The 27181-nt window shown below is 53.7% G+C and overlaps 1 protein-coding gene across 1 annotated transcript in view; it reads right to left on the bottom strand.

Moving 5' to 3' along the window:
- Positions 1 to 26697, bottom strand: part of Ajap1 (adherens junctions associated protein 1) — a 112016-nt gene extending 85319 nt beyond the window's left edge. Inside the window, exon 1 of the mRNA XM_052175768.1 lies at positions 26594 to 26697. Within this exon, the coding sequence (XP_052031728.1) occupies positions 26594 to 26622 (29 nt within the window). The 5' untranslated portion in view covers positions 26623 to 26697. The remainder of the gene's footprint in view (positions 1 to 26593) is intronic.
- Positions 26698 to 27181: the final 484 nt, after the last annotated feature.

A 27181-nucleotide genomic window follows, 5' to 3' on the forward strand; every position in this document is an offset into this window, starting at 1 on the left:
AGACCACCGCCCCGTCTGCCAGCTTTGATGCAGCCCTGAGCCACGCCCAGCTGAGTCTTGCCCATCCTCTGCCTTCACACCTTGACCTCAGCCCTGGATAGAGCCCAGCTGAGTCACGCCTGTTTTTAGCATGTCACATGGCTAATGTGTGTTCTAACAAGACACCCTTGTTGTGGTTGTCATGCAGCAACAGATGGGCAGACAAAGAACAATCCTATCCCAGAAGGGCAGAGGTTCACAGTACAAGCTGACTGGGCACGTATCTCTAAACCATTCTACAGATTCCTCGAGGGCTGTACCTTTTCCTATCTGCTCCAAGGAATCCCCAAAACTCAGTGAGCAAGTCAATCAGACACCCTCACTGGAAAAGGGGAGGCTGTTCCTGCTGGGTGGGGGTGAAGTGTCAATGGCTCCTTGGGGGGCTACTAAGCCCACAGCACCTCATGCAGCCACCAGGGAAAACTTTCATTCCTCTCAGAGGAGCTCTGCCCACCACAGGGTGTTTGTATTCAAATGAGTGTGCTGGGACCCAACTGGAGCAACAGGGGCTACAGAAGGAACTGGCCTCCATCAGTTTGGGGACCTGCTCAGTCTTGGCGGGTCAAGGCCTGAATGAATAGACATTGTTCCCTGTTTTACTGTATCACCTTTCTGTCCGGGAAGATGAGCTATCCTGAGCTATCTCCACATGCAGTGCCCAGCATGGTGAGCTCTGGTGTCAGACTTTAGAGATTTGTAATGTCTTCTTCCCCTCTGCCTCCCCACCCTCTCTCTCTCTCTCTCTCTCTCTCTCTCTCTCTCTCTCTCTCTCTCTCACACACACACACACACACACACACACACACACACACACAATCTGTCATCTTGGCTTAACCAGTAAGTCAGGAAAAGGCAGAGCAGAATTCTTTCTAGGATTCTAGGGAGGCCACCACTGTGGAGCGAGCCTCCTTTCCTCCACATGAAGACTCCCTTTCCTACAAATGAAAGCGTGTAGCCCAGTCTCTAGCAGGATGTGAGGTTGGAACCTTCTACCCTTTGGATTCCTACAAAGCAGAAACCCGCACAAGAACACCGTCTGTATAGACCGCATGCACATGGTCCCTGACACATGCCGACCATGGACTAGCCTGCTTCCTCAGATGGGGAATGCATCCTCACCATGGATGCTCATTTCCTTGACTGACACATCTTATGATGACGTCACTGTTCACTCGGAACTGGCCCGGGGCTCCTGTGTGACCCTGCACATGCTTCCTTTTATAGCCTGGAGTCTGCACACATGTTGAGCCGCCCCTCTCATTTGGAATAACAGCTTTCACGGTCTCGATCTTTCCATGCTTCACTTTCGCAAGCGGCCCCCCATCCTGGATGAACGCCTGTCCACAGGTTCTCCCCGTTACCCAGCCTCTGCCCGTGTGGCTAATGCCATGCCTGGATACCACTAGGGAGGAGGAAGAGGAGCAGGAGCAGGAGGGAGGAGGGAAGATGAGGAGAGCATGAGCCAGGCACTGGGCTGTACTACCAGGAAGTGCTGACCAACAAAGCCACACACACACACACACACACACACACAGCACAGGTCCCTGTGTAAGGAACAGAAGTAGTCTCCAGAGATGAGCTAAGTGTCCCACAGACGAGGAGAGCAATTTGAGAGGATAGCAGGCCCTACGGAAGAGATGGCCAGAGAGAGCCCATCGGAACTGGGACCTGCACGGCAGGAACTAGCAAGCCAAGAAGAGCACTGGGCAAGCAGCCCTCGAGGGAGCTATTCTTGTTTCTAGAATGTTCTCTGGGTGGTTTTTGAAATAACCAGCTGGCCTAGCTGTCTCTTCCAAGGAACAAAACAAGAGTGTCAGAGTGTGGGTCAGGAGCTCAGGGGGCCTCTCCAGGGGACATCCTGCTAGCTCAGTACCTTGCAAGTGCAGGTACCCCATGAGGCGTGGTAGCCCTCCTCTGGACAGAGATTGAGCCTGGAGAACCAGGGGAAGCTGAGAGTGCAGAGATGGGGGGAGGTCAGCCCGGCGCAGCCAGGGTACTCCAGCACTCAGCCTGGACACACCATCTTTAGCTTTTAAGATCCATCCACAAGACAGTGGTCTGGGAATTCCTGTGGCTGGATTGGCACCTGCCTACCTTGGGAAAGAGCATTGGTGGCCCTTCTGACCACCATGTTTGGTTCCTCTTGGCTGATTACTGGAGCTAACACTATTGTGATTGTCCGCCCTCCTTAGGGCATATCCAGTATTGCTTTCCCCTGTGCCCCTCCCCCTGGCTGTCCTATCTCTTGGTTTGTTCAGCAGACTGGTCTGGAAAAGACCATGCTGTTCCCAAGGTCAGAGGACAAACAAGTGGACCATCTATTCACTAAGAGCCCCTCATCCCCATATCCCCAAGTCCAGTCTTTTCTTAGCTGGAAGTCCCGGAGGACATTTTCTCCCCATCTTTGCTCTGGAGCTGGTGCCTCTGCGGGGTCACATCAGTGGTGTCGGTTTTTCATCTCTGCTACAAAGTTAGGCACCTGGCCCCGGGAGACAGCGACAGGTCAGAGGCGTTTCAATCCAGCTGGACCGGAAACGTCACATTCAGTGACGCACCAGGCGCGCCTCGGCCGCCAGCAGCATCTTCTGGAGTTCTTTGCCAAAGTTTGGATTCTACTGAGTTGTCGTAAATAAACTCGGTTTTCACTCCCTTCACACAGATTGTCTTTTTTTAGAACTTTTTTAAAAAAAAAAAATTCAAACGAGGCAAGTGTATGGGAGACGAGGAATTCGGAGAAGCGTGACTGAGGTGGAGGCTCTGGGAAGGAAACAAGGGGTGACGTTGGCCTCTGTCTCCACGGCAACAAGAAGCCAGAGGAAAGCAGCTCCCTGGGCAGGTGTCAGGGTCTCGGAAGCCAGGAGAACACTTGAAACGGGGCAGTGAGTGGGCCACAGGCAGCTGTCTTTGAACAGGGACACGGCGAGGCTTTCTCCCAGACACGGGTGTCTAACCTGAGGTCAGCTGGTCAGCAAGTCCTGCTGATGGTGTCACAGAACGGGTGGCTTCTCCCCAACATTTCTGCAGGCAGCATAGCTGGCTTTGACTGCCCACTGTGGTATGTAGGGTTCAGAAGCATCAGGTCTCTGGCACAAGGCACACTCAGCTCCCGGGAGGCATGGGGCACTGGGTTGTGCTGTCCAACGTAATTGTCTCTGTCACATACTAGGTCCTCAATCACCAGAGGACTAAGACAGAGATGATCATGCAGTCTTCAGCCATGTCTACGTGGCTGAGCCTCAGAAACCCGTGTGCTGTCTCCCACAGAACATGGCAGGAAAGTGGTCTATCTCCACGCCACAGATGGTACGGCTAGACTCTGGAACCCTGCCCCACATTTTCGGAACCCTGCTCCCATTTTGGTCCATGTCCTTTTTCTGTCACAGGGTGTAGCTCTCACTATGGGAGTATTTGCTTCCTGTCTACCTTGGCTACAGTGGACCCTGAGGGTCCTGGGACCCCAGTCACTACAGCTAGTATCAGAAAGGGGGTGTCAAGGTGGGGTTGTCGGGGAGTGCTCCCAGCGCTCGCTCAGAACAGAGAGATGGTGGGACAAAGCTATGACAGTCACACACCTCTGTCCTGGGCAGGTGCTTGCCCCTGTCCCTGTCAAAGGGGCGGTGCTCTCCGCCTGCAGGAAGATGCTCAGCCTGCGCTTCAGAATTCTCCGTGTGGCCACCCAGCTCTGTGACTCACTGGATCTGTGCAAAATCTGTGTTTGAAAACGCTGGGTGTCAAAAAAGGAAGAGCAGAGGCAGACCGCACGACAGAAATAGGCCCGTGGAGACGGAGACGGAGCTGAAGCGGGCCTTTCTTTTGCACCAGACTCTCTGCCAGAGATCCGAAAAACACAGGTGGGAGAGAGAAGATGAGGCCTGAATCTCCTGTCCTGTAGCCTCCCGGCACAGCCACTTCAGCCTCTCCTTAACCCTGAGCCCCGGCAGGGCCCTGAGCCCAGCAGATGAGAATTTGAGATAAAACTGCCCGGATGACGCCCTCTGGGCATCAGGCTCCGCTTGACAAGACGGTGCTGGTCAGAGTTGCAGTTCCCTGTGGAGCGCCTCCGTGGGACCTGAAATTCTCCTGCATCATTTACACACACTAGGAAGCCAGCAATACTTCTGCAGATGCCTCTGCCCAACCCCAGATGGCCTGTCCTTCCCGGAGGTGCCTCCCTCGGCCCTGGATTCTCCGGTGTCTACCTGGTAATGTCTCTCGGGGCTTTGGATCAGGAGAGCAAGATTCAAACGCACACACAGTGAAACACCATCTACCCCATGTGGAGCTCTGTGAAACCGGGGTGCCAGTCCACTGCCCTGCACTGAGGCTCTGTCCAGCTCTGCCAGAGCCACTGCACTGTGCCTGGGACCTCTGGGGCTGAAGCTGTGTGTGGTAGATTTTGTTATCACCATAGCTCAGTCCTCTTCATGTTGGGATGAGTTGGGGCCCAACAATCCCAGGAGAAACCAGAGGAGATAAAATCCACTGTGGAGGCCAGTGTGACTCAACATGGTAGGTATATTCCAGGTCACTCTGAGGGCTTCGGGGCCACTCCACACCGCACAGACTGTGGAGACGTGTCACTTGGTGTATACACATTGTGAGAATTAAGGATTCCCAGCAGTTCTGAGTCTCGGAAGGTGACAGAGGCCCCAGGATGCTGTCCTAGCAGGAAGTGAGGGATGGTGTTTGGAGTGCTGGCTTCCAGGTCTGTTCTTACCAGTTCCTGGAAAACCGGGCTGGGGCAGGGTGCGCCTGTGGATGGGAACAACACAGGACAATCTAGAGTGCCACATTCCCATTTATTGCCTTCCTGAGAACCAGGGACTCTGCTTGCTCCCATTAGCAAAAGTGATGGCAAATGACAGGTTGATTGCTTTTAGAATCGAAGGTCAGCGGTTCCCTGTTCTTCACACCAACACCATTGGATGAACAGGGATGCAATGGGGATGGGGACAGGAAGAACACTGGAGAAGAACTGAGGGGCCGAGTTGGGTTCAGCACTGGGGAAGGGCTGGGTTCTGAAGGCCTTGAAGATGGGAGGCAGGGTGAGGACCAAGGGAGCGGATGTGTGCACAGTAGGAGGTAAGCAGAGTAGGAGGTGCACACAGTAGAAGGTGTGCACAGTAGGAGGTGCACACAGTAGGAGGTAAACAGAGTAGGAGGTACACACAGTAGAAAGTGTGCATAGTAGGAGGTGCGCACAGTAGGAGGTGCACACAGTAGATGGTGTGCACAGTAGGAGATGCGCACAGGAGTTGCACAGAGTAGGAGGTGCACACAATAGGAGGTGTGCACAGTAGGAGGTGTGCACAGGAGGTGCACACAGTAGGAGGTGCACACAGTAGAAGGTGCACACAGTAGGAGGTGTGCACAGTATGAGGTGCGCACAGGAGGTGCACACAGTAGGAGGTGTGCACAGGAGGTGCACACAGTAGGAGTTTTAACTTGACCACCCATGCAGTTGCTCTTACATTAATTCATCATCATGACGCAGGCAATGATGGTGTCAGTCTTAAACGTTGTGCCTCGCTCTGCTTTGCTTCTTCTGTAGGAGGCACAGCCATCACTCAGCTCCACCTTGTGCAACAGAACTCTCCAGGAAGGTCTGTCCAACTCTAGCAGGACAAAGAACCTCAGGACACATCCAGGAATGCTTCACATGCCGGGGCCTCCCTGAAAAGCATTCTGGGAAAGCTTCAGCCTCCAGTGTCCACAGTTGTTCTCATTCATTCTCTCCCTTGCTTCTCTGGAAGGGAAGAGAAATTACCCAGAACACCCAGGTTCTGGTTATAACTGGCTCCTGTTCTTGCTTGTGTGCGCTTTTCCTGAGCAGAGCTCCCAATGGGTTCTCAGAGTCGGAGCCTGCAGATGTTCAAGGCAGGACTGTGAAGATCTCTGTCCCACCTCTGGGAGGGACTCCGTGGTGATGCGGAGAGAAGCACTGAGAACCAAGCAGTGCAGGGCGGAGTCAGTCAGAAAGCTGCTCTTAAGGAACACTGAGGGACAAGCTCTCAAGCCTGGGTGTGTACAGGCACGGAAGCTGCCGACAGACGGACGCACGGAGGCCGGGTCACAGGTTCCCGTTACCCTGGGTCCCAGCTGGTGCTGAGTGGCAGAATCAGTGTCAGCTTAGGTGCTTTCAATAGACCGCGAGGCTCAGGACTAAGGCCCAGGATGAGAGAAAAAAGCAGACGTGATCTCCAAGAGGAGGACTCATCCCAGGGGCAATTGCGCTAATCCACGCCCCAAATGGCTCCTAATCCCTGCTTAGCACGGAGCTTATAAAATGCTGCTTTCCTCCCAGGGGACCGGTTAGGTAAGAAAACCGATAGGAAGGCCACTCTGAACCTGAGCTCTGGAGTGCCAGCTAAGGGGTTGGGGCCTGTCTCAGTGGGGTAGCCCAGGGACCTTGGCTGGCTTGAATTGTCACTGGTCAGAAACCCTTGATCCAGGAAGTCACCCAACTCCAGTCCCTGTGTGGAGTGGTGGAAGCTCCATCTGCAGCTCAGAAGGACCCCAAAATGCACAGGAGGCTGTAGAGCCCAGGGTGTGCCTGGGAGAGCAAGGCCAATCCTGTTCAAAACAGAAGCCAAGGGTGGCCTGCTGCCGCGTGGCTCTGAAAATGCTCCCACAGGCTCATGTTCTGAACCCAGGCTCCATTCGGAAGTGAGGCCTGGCTGGCAGAAGGCAGCTTACACTGCCCCGGTTCTGGTCTGTACCCCGTTTCCTGGCTGCTCCTCCAGAGTGTCCCCATCCCTCGGCGGATGGCGAGCGCCCAAACCGTGAATGAAACAAGCCCCACCTCATTTCTATCAGGTATTTGGTGGTCACAGTGACAAGAAAAGCAGTAACGCATGCTTCAAAGAATTTCAAACAGAAAAGCATACTTACAGACACATGTCTACCTCGGCACCGCTCAAAACAGCGGGAGACAGCACAGCTGGTTGTCCAGCAGGGAGGGGTGTAGGACACAGTGGGCAGCATGGCCGCAGACTGGCAGGAGGCAGGCATGAAGTTTCTTGGTCCAGTGTGAGTGACAGTCAGGAGCACCATGCCAAGTGAAAAAGGCCAGACCCAGAGGGCCCAAGACTTACATAAAATACTCACAGTAATACTCAAGGGCGTGGAACCGCCTGTAGGGTGGCCAAAAGGGTTTGGAACTGGACTGGAGATGAGCTAAATGCCCCTGGGGCACACACTTTCAATAGGAGCGCAGACTAGCCCTTGGTTGAGCCTGGGTTCTTTCTATTGAGGTGAGTTCCTGATCCTTTTGGCTAAGTCCAAGTCCCTCTTCATGACTCTGGGTCTTTTCTGTAAACCCAAACATGCCTGTTGCTATGGGGATACCTCGTACCTGGTGTGACCCACAGTTCTGGCATTCTACCCCAGGATGGCTTCGAACAGCGAGCCTGGGTAGTGGGGGGAAGCAGGCATGAGGCACCTGTTCCCATAACCCCAGAGTCTGCGTGGACTCCATGTGTAACTGAGAGTAACATAGGCAGGCAGGGCCTCCGTCACAAGCCTCGCCAGGGCAGGCTCCAGCCCTTGGGCCTCAGGCCTGTGCACAGAGAGCGGCCCTTGATCCCTGGCTGGCCACACTGTGGTGGATGGCACGAACATAAGGCAAACTCAGCTGGTATCAGCAGGGGCTGCTCTGCTGACTCTGCAAGACCTTGGAGAATTACTTAGCCGTACCCCGCCTCAGTTTACCCATCTGTGAAGTAAGGCTAATGATATTTCCTGACCTCAACAGACCACTGAGAGAGTCTGTTAATTAAAGTACTTGAACTGCTGGGCAGCTGCAGATGGAGAGAGCGGAGGTGGAGGAGCTGGTGATTTTCAAGTTCAGTGGTGCCTCACAACCCACACCCCTCAGGGCACCACACACTGAGACATATGCATCACACACACACACACAGACCACACACGCACCACACACACAAACCACACACATCAACCACATCTCACACACACACACACACCCACCCCACATCACACCACACACATCACACACAGGCACACACACCAACCTTACAACACACATACCAACCACACCACATACACTTAAACATACATACCCCAACCACACTACACACACACATATACCAACCACACACGACACACACACATACACACACACACACACAAAGCGCACGCTCCCCATCCATGTAAACTCATGCACCTAACACACTCCTAGCACAGACACACTCTTCCACATAAACAAACATCGCACACACAAAAACCACACACAAGTACATATACACACCACATAATCCACATGTAACATATACATCACACCCATATGAACTCATGCACTTAACATATTATACACACACACACCACACCACATGTAACACACCACACCCACATGAACTCATGTACCTAACATACTCCACACACACATACACTTACACCAACCCCCCACACACACACACCACTCCATATGTAACACACACCACACCCATACAAACTCATGCACCTAACACACTCGCAGCACAGACACGCTCTCCCACGCGGTTCCCTTGAGAACAAGAGCATAGCCTCATTGCTGCACAGGTCCAGCCCCACAGAGAGACATGCAAACTGTAAGCCCAACCCCTCTAGAAACTTCCACCGACTCCTGCTGGTGGCGCCATCTCCTATCTCAGGAGCTCAGCCCCTCATTCACAAGCTTTGGCATGGTGACCACCTGAGTTCCTGATAGTGGGCTGTGACGGCCCTGAGGTGGGTGACGGATGATAGCCCAGGGGACAGGTGTCCTCTGAGGGTAGGAGCCCCAGCTGAGGGCCGCTGTGGGAGGCAGCAGCAGAGCCAGCTGAGCAGGGGCGAGGAGGAACCCCAACAGCCTGGCCAGGCCCCTGTCCTCTGGGCCCCAGGGACTGCTTCAAGATTCTCCCTGTGTCCCTGTGGGTCTGGGATGTTTTCCTGTGACCAGGCTTCCCCACAGGACGCTGGGTTCTGCACTCAGCACTCACACAACCACATGTTCCAACAGCCCGGCTTTCCAGGGGTCCATCTCTCCTCCTCTATGAACACACAAGTCGGGAGTCTTTTCCCAGAACATTCCCTGCTCCGAACTTGAGGACCAAATAGGGAGCTCTGGGAGCCACCTCTGCAGTCCCTCCTGCCAGCCCCTTGGGGGACAGATGGACCTGGTTCCCCTCCCAGAAGCCATTCTACTTGTGGGGAACTGGACAAGGCCTTGATCAATGACTCCCCGATGCCCTTCCCAAATAAGTAGGGGTAAGAATTTTAATCTGTTTCTCTGTCTCTGTTTCTCTCTGTCTCTCTGTCTCTCTCTGTCTCTGTCTCTCCTCCTCCTCCTCTTCCTCCTCCCTGCCCAAAGCCTCTCCCTCTCTTTCTTCTTCCTCCCCTCCTCCTTCAGCCCTCCCGGGCTCCTCTCCTAATACGCCATCCTGCCGTTTCCTTCACTGTTCCTAGCCTGGGTCCTGCTTGATCCGGTTGCCTGGCGCCTGCAGACCCACCTGGCCCCACCCCAGCCCTTTGGCTTCTTGAACTTCTGGAGATGTTTCTAAACTGCTTCCTCCTGTGCTCACAAGAAGTCAAGCATAAGACAGCCCCCCCCCCCTCCGTAGCCAGAGCTGCCAGGGCCGCCTGGCCTGTATCCCACCCACTTTAGTGCAGACCCAGCTCTGGTCTGCTCCCTGTCTGTCCAACCTGTTGCCCCCATGGAGAGACTCAGACAGGGCTGGGAAGGCTGAAGGGGAGGAGAAGGGCCCTCCACAGGGGCATGAAGTTGGATTTGCACCAATCAGCCCAGGCCAGGCTCTGGGGGCGGGGCAAAGGCCCAGGAAGCCTGTGGCCACAGTGCCACAGCACCAAGCTTCTAATGGGGCCATTCCACCATCAATTTCTGGGATTTTGAAACAGCGACGTAAAAATAAACACACGCTTGCTCTCTCCTTGTATAATTGGCTCCCTAAAGAATCCAACGCATCCCACGGCAGGAAGCACGGGGCTCCTGGGCTCTAAGCACAGCCTAGAACTTTCTCTTTACAGAACAGAGGGGGCAGGGCAGGGGCTGAGCACGGGCTGGAAACAGGGTCTTCACCACAGAGGTAACATAATCCTGTGGAGAGCTCAGCCCTTGGTGGTCTGGAAGCAGAGTCTCCGCAGCGGCTGCAGGGAAGTCCTCACAAGGACAGATGCAGAGACCCTCCTGGAATCCATTCACAAGGACACAGTTCTGTTGCTGGAGGAATGGATCAGGAGGTCCCTTGCTCTTTCAGGGGACCTACGGCCAATCCTCACCAGCCTCAGTAGGAGGGAATCCAACCACCCTCTTCGGATGTCCACAAGTACCAGACAGGCACACACGTGGTGTGTATGCATACGCACACGCATGCAAACACTCATACACGTAAGATAAATAAACAAATTCTTCTAATATCCAGCTGTGACGTTGGAGAGATGTCTCACCAGCGAAGAGCACTGGCTGCTCTTGCCGAGGACTCAGGTTCGATTCCCAGCATCCATAAGTCAACTCTTTATAACTCCCCTTCCAGGGGAACCAGTGACCTCTTCTGGCTGCTGCAGGTACTGAATACACGCCATGGGGTGCATGGACACATGCACAGGCAAAAACACCCCTACACGTAAAAAGTTTGTGTATGACGTCAAGTCATTGAGCTTTAATGTAGCCCAGTCGGGGAAGTGCGTCCCTCGCACGCAGGACGCCGTCCTTCGCATGTGCCGTCTAGGCGTGGTGGTGTGGGCCTAGAGTCCTAGCACTCAGACAGAAGGCAGAAGAATCAGACTATCTCAGTTGCACATCGAATTAGAGGTCACTCCATCCAAACCTTTACAGCCCTGGAATCTCCTGGAAACCCTCGTGCTGGTTTTTGGCCACAGGTGTCATGTTGAGCACACAATAATAGTCACTATTGACCTAGGTGAAGGGAGTCATCCTGACACAGCGGCCACAAGCGGCATCCATGAGGAAGGTCATCAAAAATAGGGCCTGGAGGAGCTGGAGAGATGGCTCAGTGGTTAAGAGCACTGACTGCTCTTCCAAAGGTCCCAAGTTCAAATCCCAGCAACCACACAGTGGCTCATAACCATCTGTAATGAGATTTGACTCCTTCCTCTGGTGAGTCTGAAGACAGCTACAGTGTACTTACATATAATAATAAACCTTTAAAAATAAAATATGGCCTGGAGAATTCAAGTAGTCCTAGCTGGCTCTTCCCACCTATAGAGTCACCCGTTTGACCCCGAGGCTACTTCCAACCTGGGTGGGGAGGACATTCATTCCACACACACCACAGTAGTCCCAGAGGAGGGCATGGCCAAGCACAGGAAAGAGCAGGCGTGGCCCTCCTTCTTCCTGGCCTGCTGCTCCTCACACTAGGCCCTGCTGGGGACATGGGCCACCTCTGTAGTCACAAGGGTTTTCTGTTGCCTCTCTTCACCTACACATCCTGGAGGCCAGGATACATGGGAGCTCACAGAGTTAGCCCTGGATGCCGGACTCAGATCCCACCCATGGCTGCCCACCTCTATCTGGTGCATATTCAGTTTTGTAAATGCTTTAAAAAAAAAAACCCAACAGTAAGTCTGTTAAAACACAAGACGCCAGAGTGGAGGACAGGGACCAGAGCCTACTGTCTGGCACCGAGTCAAATGTTGACTGCGCTGTTTATTAGCTGTGTGGCCCTGGCACAATTCACTAAGCCTCTCTGGTTTTCCTTGGAAAGGGGGCAAGGAAAAGGCCTCAGATCAGCAATGCCACCAGGAAGATTGGCAGGTGTTGAGGATGAAGACTAAGAATGTGGCCACCATTTAGCCCAGTGCCACACGGGCTAGCAGGACCAGGCAGGGCATCGCCTCAGGATTGCAGTGTGCACAGCACATAGTTCTCCCAGAAAGACAAAACCACTCAGGCCACCCAGAGTGATCAACGGCCACCAGCACCTTCCCTTCCGCCCACAGGGCTGACAATTCCTTTCAGCACAGAGCTGAGGAGGAGGCTGGTCCGTGCAGGAAAGCCACCGCAGCCCGTGAGCCTGGCATCCCACAGTTCAGAAGGAGATGGATGGTGCCCGGGGGACTGGCCTGGCCTGCCAGGAGAGTGGCTGTCAGCTTTGCCCTCCCTTTCGTAGCAGCAAGTCCCCTCAGCCCCTGCCTCACACAAGGGCATTCCTGTCTGGGATTCTGTGTCCTTCCACGGAGAGACGCAGGGCAGAGCATTCCTGGGGCTTGCCTGGAGCGCCGCCTTGCCCGTTTGGCTCTGTGCACCTAAATAATCGCCCTGGCCACGGGATGTTCCGTAAGGTGCATGGCCCCAGAGGCCCCCGGGAGGTGGTACGTGATCTACAACATCCTCTCTCCATTCCCACAGACCGTGTCACCCTCAGTCACAGGGAGGAGCACACTGGACACTGTACAGGACCCCGATGGCACCTCCTCTCCAATGGTAAGCATCGCACTGGCCGAGAGCCCATCTTCTGAGGAGCTAAAATGTCCCCATCCACAGTGTCACTGTACCAAGGAGAATGGAAAATTCTGTCCTTGACTAAGCACACCAACACACAGCACTGTGGAGGCACACGTAATAAATGTTTATGGAAGGAGAAACGGACAACTAAACAATAGTCTCTGTAGGGAACACGTCTCCTCAGAGACCAGGCCCCATCAGCCAGAGCACACACTAGGAGATTCCCAGGGCACTATGGCCCCCATATCTGCTGTTATAAAGTGGAGTGGCTGGGGCATCTGTTCAGTGGCTAGGGCACTGGCCATATAAGCATGAGGACCTGAGTTCAGAAGTCACGCAAAAGTGGGCACAGCACATCCTAGCACACTGGTGAAGATCTGGGTGGCAGAGACAAGAGAATCCCTACATGCTGGCAGCCAGGCAGCACAGCAGTGAGCAGGAGACGGTCTCGGACAACGGGAACAGAAAGAACCAACAACTGAGGCTCTTCTCAGACCTCTGCAGGCAACCATAGCACAGGAGTTTGTGTGTGTGTGTGTGTGTGTGTGTGTGTGTGAGTGTTCAAGTATGTGTGTCTCTGAATGTGTGTGCATGCACTTCTGTGCTTGTATGTGTGCATGTACATGTGTGTATACATGTATGAGAGTACATATGTGAATATGCAAGTGTGCATGTATTCACATGAGTGTGAGTGTGTGTATGTGTGTGTGTCTGTGAGAATGTATGATTGTGCATGTGTGAGTGTGTATGTTTCTGTGTATGCATATATGTGAGAGTGTGCATGTGTAAGAGTGTGTGTACATGTACATGTGTGTGTATGTGTGCATGTGTGTATGTACATGTGTGTGCATGTATTCACATGTGCATGTAAGAGTATACATGGGTATGTGTATGCGTTTGTGAAAGTACATGTATGAGTGTGTATGCATGCATTTGCATGTACAATGTGTATGTCTCTATTCATGCAGATGTGAAAGTATGCATGTGAGACTGTGCATGTGCATGAGTGTGTGTGTTTTCGCAGGTGTGTATATGAGAGTGTGTGTGCACATTAGAGTGTGCATGTGTATGTAAGTGTGCATGTGTTTGCATGTGTTCTTGTGTGTGTGTGCAGACACAATGGAGACAAAGGCAGTGAAGACAATGCTCACACAGAATCAGCCAATAGACACCCACTGTGGCACGTCCAGAAAAGTGGAATACTACTCAATAAAAAAAGGGGGTGAAAGCAACACACTTCCACACAGGCAAACTCTGAGACCTGGAGACTGAACAAAGCAAGACAGACACAAAACCCACAGGAAGGAGGTCACCCCCGTGGAATATCCCAGGTCAGAGACTGTCAGGGGAGGAGCCAAAGTCCAGAGTGTCCAGGCATAGCAGGAGGGAACTTGCCAGCGCTGGAACGGTGCTACACCAGGCTGTGGAGACAGGAGCCCAGGTCAGCGAGCTGACAAGTTCTTTTAACTTAGGGATTTCACGATGTGTACAGTGACACCAGGAAGGGACAGCCTCGTGCCCCATGTGGCAAGTGCCAAGCCCACAGCTGCATGGTCTCCCACACACTCTCTGCGTGACATGCACCTCATCACAAGTGAGACCCCTCCTGAGGGGCCTCCCAGATGTGGTGACGATTATTTCTGCTTACTACATTGGATGACAACATCTGTGTCACAGAAACGTATATGCACACACCAGACACGTGCACGCTTGCATGCGCATGCACAGAGGATGCAAAATAATCTCCTGTTCTGAGAGCATTTCCCTAAATACTGTGGGTGCCAGAGAGCGGAGATGTAGTGTCAGCTGCACCTGGGGCTAAATCCACACGGCTGAGGAATTTGTCACTGCAGCTGGGATTTTCTGATTAGTTATTATCTTCCTCTCTTCTCCTTAAAGGTCGCGATAAGCTGACTTAAGAAAGACCAAGAAACAGATTTTACGTAAAGCGCAAAGGCCGCAGGGCTCTGTGGTAAGAGGGACAGTGAACCTTACAGTCCTCGAAAGCTGAGTTCAAACCCAAGCTCTTCCACTCGCAGGCTGTGTGACTTTGGGTAGACGAACCGCCATATCTCTGCTTCTGTTTCTTCCTGCGGAGGAATGAGGGCAGCCATTCCCGTTTTGCCCGAGTACCACGGAGTCGGGCTGAGTTGAGGTAGATCAAGTATCTGCCTCACTGAAGCTGGGCACGAAACCAGGGTGCCGAAGGCGGGGGTGTCTCAGTCTCCACTCATGGGGAACAGATGAGGTCACCAAATCCCACGGCCAAGTCCAAAGCAGAGCTTTGTCCCGTCTTCTGATATCAATTGGCCTGTGCTGCTGGACTCTCTCCCCTGGCCCGGTTTGTTCCTATTAGAACGGAAACTGGAGGAGCTGGGCCAGCCCGGCCTCTACCTCAACCTACCTGTGTCCTCATCTCACCGAACCGGAAAGAAGACACTGGTTGTTTTCATGTCTTTCACTCTAAATCCCCGAGTCGGCTCTCAGAACACCGGAGCCTATGTAGGATGGCAGGACTGACCCCAAAATGGCTGCTCTATTTTCGGAGCTGACCTGGTTTACGTAAGGTCCTGGACAGCTCGTCTGATCCTGTCATTATGCAGCAGGTCACCTGTTACCTCTGCTGACAGCGGACCTCAAAGCCAGCCTCCGAGGCTCACGGCCCCCGCCCCATCTTACACTCGGAGCCCTGAGGTAGCCACACGGGGCCCACGCCCCGGCTCAGATCTGCAGCCAGATTTGTGAAGAAGCACCCCACACAGCTCCCAGTCACCACCACCATCACCACCACGATATGCAGGCGCACGCCATCTCCAGGTGCTGGTCTCCCACACAAGAGTAAACAGTATCAGCTTGCTTTCCTTAATTAAACGTCTGCTTTAAGTTGCCCGTACATTCACAGCCATGGCCACATGAAGTGTGGTGACCTCCCATGAACTCCTTCCCCAGCTCTCCCTCATGGTGACATCCCTCCCATGAACTCCTTCCCCAGCTCTCCCTCACGGTGACATCCCGAGAGACTACAGTAAATAACGCAATCGGGTTACTGACATGGACAGAGGTAACTCACGCCCACCGTCACTTCCAATACCCTCCGTCTCCTCCCAGAAACCTCTGTATGCATCCTCTGGGAATGGTTTACTCCCTGGAGATCCCTGCAGGCTGCTGGGTGTTCCCTAAGTCCTGCCTCTGTACAGCCAAGCCCTAATCTGTGTGTGGACGTGTCTGTCTGTAGAGCTGGCTACGCACCACAATCCCTACTCAAGCTGCACACTGACCAGCCACAAACCCTCGAGTGCCGGTCTCTCTCGCCCATATGAAGAAGAGCTCGGAGCTCGGTGAGCAGCAGGTACAGGTGTTTAACCTCAGAAGACCCTGCTGAGACCTTCTCAGCACGGCCATGGCATTTATGTCCTGTCCACGCCACAGCAGTGGCCCAGTTTCTCCACATCCCTGACAGAATTTGGCAGAGCCAGGTTTGTTTTCTATACCAGCCGTTCTGATGGGCGAGCTGTGGTTCTTGCCGGGAGGGGGGAGGGGAGGAAGGGGGCGGGGTTCCCTGCGTATTTTCCTCGAGGCTCCCCAAGTGAATTATCTTGGGTCTTGGGGTCAGGTAAGCATTTTTGCCTGTGCTTGTGCTCCCCGCCTATTTTTGCCAGTGTGGTTCTAGGTTCAAGGATTCTGTTAAGAAGGACAACCCTTGACAAATACCAACTCCTGTTCCATGACTGTTTTCCCATGGTTCTGCCACAGTCTTTAAAACTTTGTGCATTGTGTTTACATGTATGTGTGTACATGTGTATGAGTGTGCATGTACACATGCGCATTCACCTGGAGACCAGAGTCTGTCTCTTGCTGAGCCTGTAGCTTGCTGGTCTGCTGGGCTTACTGTCCAGGGAGCTCCGGGGTTCTTGTGCTGCTGTTCTTCAATGCACCCCAACACAGGCTCCCCATCCCACCCCCAGAACACAGGGCCACACCCCCACCTCTAGTTTTTCACATGGGTTCTTGGGGATCCAAACTCAGGTTGTCCTCGTGCCAAGCAGTGAGGACTTTACTGGGACACCTCCTCTTCCCCTAAACTTCAATTCTTATGGTGTTCAGTTTATCCAGTTTTTCTTTGTGCAGATCATGTTTTAGGTCTGAAGACACTTCCAGAAGAACTTGTTTCCTGCAAGTCTACAGTTCGTGTTTGACACCGGATTGACACTTCTGAGGTGACTCGTTACTAGGGTGTGAGCTGCGGTTCAAAATTCTTTTGCAGCCCTGGGTGTGTGGCTGTGCGCCAGCCCGTTTGGAAAAAAGCAATCTTCCCGCTGTTGTGGATAGTCCTGGACTTGTATTTTGATGCTAATTCCACTCCTCAGAGGGTCTGCAGATGAGGAGTTGCTTTGTGAGCCTTCTCCCCACCTTAACTTTTCAAATAAAGGCTTGAGCCAACGATTGGGCAGGAGGAAGGGAGAGGAGCTGAGAGTCGTGGGGAGGAGAATAAAGTGGGGGGGGGGGGGGGATAAGGAGCGACTGAGAGAAAACGGAGAGGCACCGGAGGGAGAGAAGCTCGTGGCCTGGAGAAACCACAAGTTCTATGGGATAATACAGATGGAATGGGTAGTGCAGTGGGAGGTCGCCCAATCTAGGCGTGTAGCTTGTTTTGTTAACTGATTGAGTTGAGCTTCCTTTTACCAGGGAACTGGGTTGGAAACAAAGTAGCAACATCCCGCCACTGAACCTGACTTGAAAGTCAGCCTGGCATGGACTCGGGCTCCCCTCCTGAATCTTCTGAGTCCCTGACCAACATATCTCCCTGTTCACAGACACCACTGTTGCCATAGGGCGAGTCTTACCATCAGGCATCCTAACTCCTTTGGAAACCTCACGCTTACACCTCACACAACTTCTCTTGAGCTTTGGAATGTAATGCTGATCAAGAAGGATTATCAGCCTGAAGTCGACTGATGTCCTCTGACTCGTGAACACAGAATGTCTCTCCACTCACATATGGCTTCTTGGACTTGGTTTGCTGGTACTGTGTAGTTTTCAGGACACAGAGATCCAACAGTCGATTCCTTTCTTAGATAGATCCACGATTGTTTCATTCTGAGCCACTGAAATGTGTCCCCAGGATGTGTCAAAGGTGAGCTGGCATCCCATGATGCTATTGAGAAGTGGTGGGCCCTTGTGTGCTGGGGCAATGGAAGGAAGTTAGGTCATTGGGGTGTGCCCTGGAAGAGGACACACCCCAGTATTAGGCCCCCAGCCCTTCCCAGTTTCCCTGTTCGCTGCTGGTGACAAAGAGGGATCTCCAGGGGGATGATGCCCTTACGTGTGGCCATGCTCAGCTTCTACGTGATCCTGGTTTGAAAGCCCTGTAACTGTGAGCTGAGGTAAGTCTAGTCTCTTAGGACACTCGCAGCATCTGTCAGAGGAAAAGAAAGCTGATACAGTCTTCAGCTGTCTTCAGCTTCAGCTGTTGGCTTGATGTAGCCCAGAGTTCTCAGCTGGACCCTCGCTTGAAGAATTGCCTCTTTCAGAGTGGCCTGTGGTTGCATCCATGGGGCATTTTCTTGATTGGTAATTGGTAGGAGGGCACAGGCTGTAGGGTGCCATTCCATTCCCGGGCGAGCGGGTCTCAGGAAAGTCACTAAATGCTAACCAGAGAGCAAGCCAGTCAGCATTCTGGACCTACGTTCTGACACACGGCCTGCTTCAGCTCCTGCCCTGGCTTCCCTCAATGGTTAACTGCGACCAGTAAGATAAAACGAACCCCTTTCCCAGTGTTGCTTTTGCCCCTGGCGTCCTCCTCAGCGAGAGAAAGTGAATTGAAACTGTGTGTCTCACATTCCCCGTGTGTTTACCACCAATCGATAGACATACTTTTGTGTGTTTATCTTGCTTTCTGTGACCTTTCCGAGCTCCTTCAGAAGTCCTAAGACACTGCTTTTCGGTAATTGTATATTATTTTCCACACAGACAATCACACCATTTCCCCTTATCTGCCTGCCTTTCATTTCCTTCTCCTCCTGGGTCGAACTGGTGTCAGTTTCCACTGTGCAGTTGGTGCGAGGGCCACATACATTGTTCAGTTGTCCCTTCTCGGAAGAAATGAAGCCGATTGATTCATCACCACTAAGGAAAAAACAAAACAAAAACGCCAAAACAAAAAAACAAAACCTGCTGCTATTCTGAGAGCCGGCATGAGAACAGGTTGGATTTTATCAAATTCGTTTTCCACGACCACTAAGATGGCTGTGTGGCTTTTCCTCCAGCAGACATCACCGGTGACGAGTTGTGATTCTCTTCTGACCTTTCTGTAAACCAGCTGCTGGCATCGCTCTACCCATATTGAACTCAGACCGTTTTATGCAAACAGATGACTCAGCCTTTAAGAGGACCTTGACTCAGTTCCCAGCACCCACTGGAGACTTACAAACTCCAGTTCCAGGGGACCTGGCGCCACCCTCTGGCCTTCTTGGGTACTGCGTGCATTTGGTGTGTTACCTACAGGAACACTCATACACATAATGTTTTTTTTTTAAAGGATATTTTGTACATTTTCACGGATAGTATTAGTCTGTAGGGATGTGTGCGAGAGAGAGTTTTGTTTGACTTTGATCTCAGAATGTTCCATAAAATGAATTAAAAGCACTCATTCCTCAACAGCCTCTTACAGACGCCAGGCTGCCTCTGTGGAGACCCCTGGCCTGCTCCAGCCTACACTCTTTCTAAATCAGACATTGCTGGAAACAGCACAGGAATGACTGTGCTGTGGCTTACCAGTCAGTGCCAACCCCCCTCTCCTCCGGTGACACTCAGCCCCTACACACCCAGGCATCTGGGAGCCTTCTGCCTTCTTTGACGGAATCAGTGGGAACTGTAGCTTTGAATCTGCCCAAGCGGGAGTCACATGACCTGCTCCTCTGAGTCTGGTTTCACAAGTTTGGATTTAGGGCTCTTGGAATCTGTGTCCTGCTAAGGAAACCAGTAGAGTTGAATGTCACTGACTCGAAGCTCACAGTTTCCTGTCTGGGTCAGACATAACTTCAATATAGATGTTCCTGCAACCCACATTCCTTATCTGAATACTTGAGGTGGCTGCTAATGACCCCTGCAGAGGATCAGTGAGATCTTTGGTACTCAGACACTGGGTATGTTCTTGTCTCCTATTATACAAGTTAAGCTCTGCCTCACAGAAGCTGGGCGTGGCCAGAAATAAGGGCATCATCCCCCTGGAGATCCCTCTCTGTCACCAGCAGCGGACAGGCTGCAAGCATAGCTGACATCACACCATCGTATTCATTATTTTATCCCTCATCTTGGGATAGCTCAAGTCTCCTCCTTCAGGAGAGAAGAGCCTGAAAGTTGGTGGCATTAATAACAAATCATCTGAAACACACTGATCCCCAAACTCCCCAACACACACACACACACACACACACACACATGCACAATGCACAAAAGCACACATGCACATGCATACACACATTAGCACACACACAAGGACACACAAACACCACATACACACATGCACACGTACATGCACTCACATACACACAAGCACATACACACAGGGACACACACACACACACAAACACAAAGCACACACACAATTCTAGTGCAATGTTCCTCCTCTGTGAAGCCCTAGGTGGTGTCTATATTAGATGCTGAGTGTAGGAACAGAACGAAATGGATCCATGAGGTCTCTGTCACAGTGAGCAGATAAACTGTCCTTAGATCCCCAGAATTAGAAAACTGTTCAAAATGATGGAGAAACATCCACGGGCTCAGCTGGTGCCGCAGCTCCACTCTCTGAACTGCGGGCCTCTAAAGACAACAGGGTCATCCTGGTCTCCATTCTATTCAGGTACAGCTTCAGCCAATACAGAGTCAGGGCCCATCAGGAATCCCTCAACACTGAAGAGGGCTCTAGCCAGAACCGGTGATGGAGACTACACTGAGTCAGCTCTGTCCTAGGGGCAGGCTCGAGAGCAGAGGGGACAGACTTTGAGACAATTACTTTCCTCTCATCTGTGCTTCTGTAGGAAATATGCTCACCGAGCCAACGACCCGCACAATGGCCGCTAGTCCCAGATAGCCACTGGTGTCCCCAGAGGGCATAGGCACCTCGCTTGGGATTTGCACAGAGTCACAACTTGAGATTTTATATCGACACATCACAGCATAATACTACTTATCTAGACTAAACAAGATGGATTCTTGGTGGCTACCACCTATTTTAGTGTTGCTAGTGACAACTTCAAAGTCTCTGTTCATCCCATGTTCCATGCCCCAACCCTCTGCAAAACAGTTACCTGAGCAGCAGCGGCAGCTGATGACAACTCTGAGGGCAAAGGACTGTGAGTACCTGACCTCTGTGTGCACAAGTCAAGAGTAAGAGATTCCATGAGTGCCGGGTGGGGGTTGGGGTGGGGGCAGGTGAGGGCAGAGCTGGTGCTTCCCCTGCAGGAGGCATTGGGAGCAGCAGACAAGCACCCTTCCAGTACTGGACAGTTCTACTGCATGTGCTTGTCACAGCAAGGCACCTTGGGTGTGTTCTCGCCACAGATCATTAACTGACACACACACCCCAGCCTCCTTTGTATCCACAGACACACATAGGTTGATCACAAATCTATCTTCTGAATGAGCTAGACCAGACAAGGATCTATGTTCTTAAAGGGCAGAAAAACAACAAACAAACAAACAAGGAAACAAAACCCAAAACCCAAAAACCACTTGGCCCAAACTGCAGATAATGAAAGATTATTCTGCAGACTGCCACGCCAGACACTGCTTCTCCCTGCCCCCTGGGGCTCCCCTTCACCCCTCGGGAGCCCCTACTCACTCAGTGGCACTTTCCCCCCACAACCCCACCGCCAGACAGACAGACACCACCTCCCTGCTCTCTTCTCCCCGACAAACCCTCTTTCTCCAAACAGAAGTCTGATGCCTTCTCTCAGCACACTGAGCTGATAATGAACGAGCTAGGAGGGACTGTTTTTGCAGGCAGGTCTGTATTCTAATTGTGAAAAGAAGGGGGAAAAGATCTTTAAGCCAAAGGAGTGAATCTCTAATGGTAAAATCCAGAGATATGATTCACCCCCCAATAAGCCAGGTTGAAGCGGCGACATCTATCTGGAGCAGGAGAACGCCTGAGCCTAAGGCTGGAAACTCTCTCCTGGATTTCAGTGGAAGCACAGAAGTGGGACTCAATAAAATAGGGGCACTGTGCCACGCTGACACATTTAAGCTCGAGCAGGCTTCTCCCATGCGATCTCCCCAGGAAGCAACGAGGAACGAGGCAGACCACCAGCCCGCAGACCCTGGGCATCCCCTCCAGCACAACCCAAGATGCTTATGTGTGTGCCACTGAGCCTCTCTACATGGCATAACCTCCCTCCCCACTGCATACAGTCCCCACAGCAAGGTGCATGCCCCTGCCCCTTCCCAGCAACCCCTGGGGCAGATGCAAGCAGGCACAAAGATGATGACACCTGAAACGGCAGACAGACAGACAGACAGACTCAGGAACCATGCCCAAGCAACCACCCGGAAGGCTAGCATCAGGATGGGGAAGGGCAGCCAGAGGGTGCAGACCCCTCCCTCTTAGGTCAGTCCCTGGAGAAAACATCTGACGGAGGACAAGAGCAGATCCAGAAGATTGTCAAGCCAGCAAGAGAGGCAGAAGGGACAGATGACATCTGAGCAGGCCAACCCCAGCTCTGTGCCCAACTCTTTCATGCAATAGAGGGGATAAAGGAGGGAGAAGTGGCCTTGTGCAGGGGCACAGATGTGTTTCCCTTCCCTTCATTGGCCCTGGACCCAGGGAGGAGGAGAGGGAGAAGAGAGAGGGGAAGGTGGGAGGGGCCCAGGACCTGACTCTATCAAATTACAACTTCAAACACTACTCTTCACTCTGGCCTCTTCCCTGGTAAGGAATCTGGGGGATCCCACAGACCCAGAGTAGATTTTTGGCCCTTTTCATCATCCTTGGAACTCTTTGCAAAAAGTGAGGGGCCAGAAGAGCCTTCCAGTCACCTCCCCACGCCTGCCTGCCCCACTTAAATCAGACCATCTGCCCACAGCCCGGTCACCACCACTCTGCTCCAGTGGATGTAGGGGGCTATTCTCAGCTTACTAGAGATCCCCAAGTAAACCCTCATGGTGTACCCTGAAGAAACATCGCATACTCCTGGATGGTGATGGCTGGGGTAGAGGTTACTGCCATGGTGAGGGTCCTACCGGACCAATCCCTACAGTTGGTCTGACTCTCCCCCTGACTCGGTGGGCTCTGACAGGGGCACACTGTGGCCTGACTGATATTCCAGGCAGCTTAGCTGAGTTACATAACGACAGCTCCTCACTAGCACTTCATGAGTCACCAGCCCCTTTGAATTCCTGGAAGGGGTCTCTGAGGAGGAATGAGCAGGGTTTGCACTCTACTGCTCTGGTCTCACAAACCCCTAGCCTGTCTCCCCCTAGGTCTGCCAGGCAGGAGTCAAGCAAAACCCTCTCCAGCCAGACTTCAAACACAGGAATCTAGATCAAGGATATATTTGGCTTTCTGAGCTAATCTTTACATCAATTTGGTCTCTACTGACTTGTAACCCTTTGAAGCAAACCTAGCAACTGTGTATCAAAACCACATGACTCTCCCATAACCCCTAGAGAAAAGCCCCGGGCTCAGGAGACCCACAGCTTCGGGTTGCAAATCCATAGGCTGCCTGGGAAGCCAGGCTCCCACAGCACGCTGAGCATCCCTTTATTTCCCAAAGAACGCTCAGGGCAATGTCTGGCAAACACCCTGCTTTTGTTGGGGTCAGAAATAACACTGAAGCTGCCAGGCTGGGGGGGGGGGGGAGGAGAGGCGGTAACTAACCCCCAAGTGATCCCAGCTAGGAGAATCCAGACACATAGAGGACTAAGCAAGCTGACCGGCTACCTCTCTCTAGGGACCGGTGGTTGACGTCTCAGGAAGAAGCTTGGAGCTGCTTGTGAGCTGTATGCTCTGCTTCTTCCCCCAAGGCAAAGAAGCTAAGGAAGCAGAGGAATAAATAAATGAACAGACAGGCAGGGAGGGGGCCCGTCTACTATCAACCCCTCCATTTGGCTCCGAGGATGAGAGAGAGGGGTGGGGTTGCCCATGTTGCTGGAAGTGTTCCACTACCTTCCAAATTTACCGTTTAGTCCAGTGTTATTATCCAGATGAGTATCACGGCCTCTGACCCTAGATGGATTCCAGTTGCAATCAATTTAGTAACAGCAGCTGGAAAGGAGAGGGAGCCAGCATTCGCCCGGTGCCCAGTGTTTGCGGACAAAGCATTGACTCCATCCACTAAAGCCTGGCTGCGCAGCCCCAGCTGCTGGGGGACTTTGTGCTGGGGCTGATGACAGCAGCCCTGTGGATCCCTGCCGGGAAGCCCAGACACAACACAGCACACACTGGAAGAGCTTGAGAAAACTGTGAATTGTGTTCTTAATGTACTCAGAGGGGCCTCCCCGGCAGAAGGGACGCCAAAAGAAAGCTCTCTGAGGAATATGGCCGGGGTTGAGTCTAGGACTGTCTGCCTGGTCCGGAACACAACCCAGCAAAAGCTGTGGGTGCCTGTTCCCAGCTACTCTACACAATCCCAAGAGGTCACAGTCTCCTCAGGTCACACTCAGAGCCAGACCTGGGAACTTGGGCTGCCTGCTGAGTAAACCCTCCCCCAACTCCCCACCCCCACTCCCAGTGCTCAGGGACCTGGCCAGCTAAGCAAGCCCCCAAGTCTCCTTTAGGGACTGCCTTTCTTTCCTTGGGACTGACCCAAGGAAGCCCCGACACAACTCCTACCAACAAATAAATAAAAGCAGACAAATCCAACTCTGTTTGCCTCTGCTCCTAAAGCAGCGAGGCTCCATTGCCGAAGTATCCAAGCCTGGGTCTGAGTGGGAGCAAGGAAGCCCCTCCCTCGGCTGTCAGGGAGCCTTCTTTTCCCAAGCAGAAAGAGATGCCTTCTGCTGCCTCTGCTGGAGGTGATACCTATCCTAACCAGTCTCAAAGCTTGACAGCAAGATGTCCAGTGCTCACCTACAGTACGGTGGGGAGCAGTTAGCAAGCCAGGGTGAAGAGCTACGAGGGAGAGGTGTAGCTCTGAGGCTCACGCTCCCTGTGCCTGTCCAGAGAGGGAGCAAAGCCATCTAGCCCCTCTGCGCAGCAAACACAGGCCTAGCTCTCCTATCAGGGCTGCAGGGAGTAGCAGCCCTTCCTCGGGGCTATGCGTAGGAGACCGTGCCTGCTGACATCTGGCAGGGAGGGATCCTAAAAGGCCAAACTTCGAAATCAGCAACAGAACCGTTTCTGAAAGTCTGGCCATGTCCCTGCGCAGTTATTCTCATTCTATGGTAACTGAATTTTGAACCGGGAAGGAGGTTTCTCTGCTTGGCATTTGTTCTCTCCCTGTTATCAAATGCACTGCCCTTTCAACCTAACGACGTGCAGGTAAGAGGCCACTGGAAAGCAAGTGCCAGACTGCAGCATGGGAGATCAAGCTTCCTCTGGGCAAGGAGGGAATCCCACTGGCTTGCTCTGGAAGCCTTGGGATCTAGCTGAGCACTGGGACAGTAGGGAGAAGAAGGGGAGACAGACAGACAGACAGACAGACAGACAAAGGAAAAAGTCATCTAGATCAGGCTCCTGTCAGAAAAGCTGTCCTTGCTTCATTTGCTCCACACCCCAGAATCGCAGGAGCCTAACCCTTAGCACAGCCCACTGATGGACTGAGGTCCAGCCAGTGCCCCGCTCAGAAGAGATCGGCCTGGTTATTAACCTCTTAAAGTCCACAGCGCAAACAAACCCAGCCACTAGGAAAGGGGATGCCAGGAATGACGTGTGACAGTCTTCCCTTGGTGATGCTGACCCAGCATGGAGTACTGGGCACCAGATCCACTCGTAAATCAAGGACAGCTAGCAAACACTCCCATGCCAGTCTCCTTCAGACTTCTCAAAATCAGGTCGCACGCATGTTCCTCCCTCCTTTGGCCCCACTTTCTCCCCAGCTTCATGCTGGTGGGGGTGGGTGGCTGAGGCAGCCTGCTCTAGCAGCCACCGACCCTGGTATCCTCAACACGGGAGCGCAGTGCATCCCAGTGGACAAACACGAGAAGCGCAAGCGGCCTTTCTCAGCTTCCATTTGTGCTGTTCAACCTGAGTCCCAAACCCCAACCCAGGCGCAGCAGCTCTGGCCAGAGACCCCCTTAAGAAGGGGGCAAGGGTAGTAGACACTCTGCTCTGCAAAAGGGGCAACTGCGTTCTGGAGACCCCAAGGCAGGATCCAGAGAAGGCTGAGCGATTCGGTAGGTGGGCAAAGTTTGCAGAGAAGGGTCTTTCTGGCCCGCCCCATAACCGCGCTGGGCTTGAGTGCCTGCTGGCTCTAAGGTCCCGGACACAGACAAGCCCTGTGTGACCGTGAAAGGTTCTTAGAGGCAGTTGCCTGTTGTCGCTCCCCCAGGATCCAAAAGCTCTCCAGACCCAGCTGTCCGCCAGCTGCGTGCGACCTTCTGCCCGGAGGTCACCCCAAAGCAGCTGGCCAGGCAGCTGTGCTCCTACTACACTCCAGTACAGGGGCCCAGGGCCCCGAAGAACCGAGAGAAGGGCTGTAGGGTTCTGGGCTCCTCTAACTCCGCGGCAAAGCTGCTCGAGAACTGGGAGGGCCGGTGGCTCTGGCTGGCAGCTCCAGCGTCAGCCCTAGCCCCCGAGTCCGCCGCGCCCAACGGCCCGCAACTCGCGTCGGGCTCCGGAGAGAAGCCGCGCCGGGGCCGCTGGCCAGGACACTGCGCTGCTGGCGCCCCGAGCCGCGGGTGCTCCAGCCAGCCCCGCTGCCAGGTTACTGGGGCTAGCGCCCCTGCCTCGACCCCATTCCACTCGCGGAGCGTGAGAGAACGGCTGTTCCCTGCCCGGCCTTGGGGACCAGCAGGCGGCCGCGCTCCGCGGCTTCGGGTGCACCACGCGGGCCGCCTCGGGGAGGCGAGAAGCCGTGTCTAGGTTTGCAACAGTGAGCAGCAGCCCAGCCCAGCGCCCACGCACCCCCCACGCACAGTGCCTCCAGCCGGGTCGCTCACCTGAGTCCTAAAAGCTGTTGGATCCACATGGTCACGTTTCAAGGAACCCAGCCTCAGACCTTGCTTGCCCCGGCCATCTGCGCAGCGCCCGCGCCCGCTCGCTCCCGTCCCGTGGCGCCGCTCTTCGGCTTCGGGCCGCCGCCGCCGCCGCCCGCCGGCCGCGGGGCGCACAGCGAGTCAGAGCGCGGCCGCGCGGGGCTCCATGCCGGCCGGCGCGCCGCCGCCGAGGGGGCGCATGGCTCAGGCGGGTCGGCCCGCGGGGACGCACATCCTCCCGCGACTCTCGGGGCGCGGGGCCCCCACCGCAGGCCACACGGAGCGGGCGGCAGCGAGGCGGGCACTCTCTGGGTCTGTTGCGGGCCGCGAGGGTCCAAGTAGCGGGGCTTCGTTCTCCGGGGCGGCGGGCAGCGAAGCCGGCCGCTCCGCGCGCCGTACGAGGATCTAGCCTGCAGCCGGAGCTGCGAGGCTGTGATCGGCGTCGCCCCGGGGATTGAGAGGATCGCCCCTCTGGCCCACGCGGGTCGCCTCCACGCGCCTCCTGGTTGAGGGGCTTCTGTCCCGGGTTCTGACACCGATCAAGTTGCAGGA

Source organism: Apodemus sylvaticus, chromosome 3, assembly GCF_947179515.1.
Source record: "Apodemus sylvaticus chromosome 3, mApoSyl1.1, whole genome shotgun sequence".
Taxonomy (NCBI): domain Eukaryota; kingdom Metazoa; phylum Chordata; class Mammalia; order Rodentia; family Muridae; genus Apodemus; species Apodemus sylvaticus.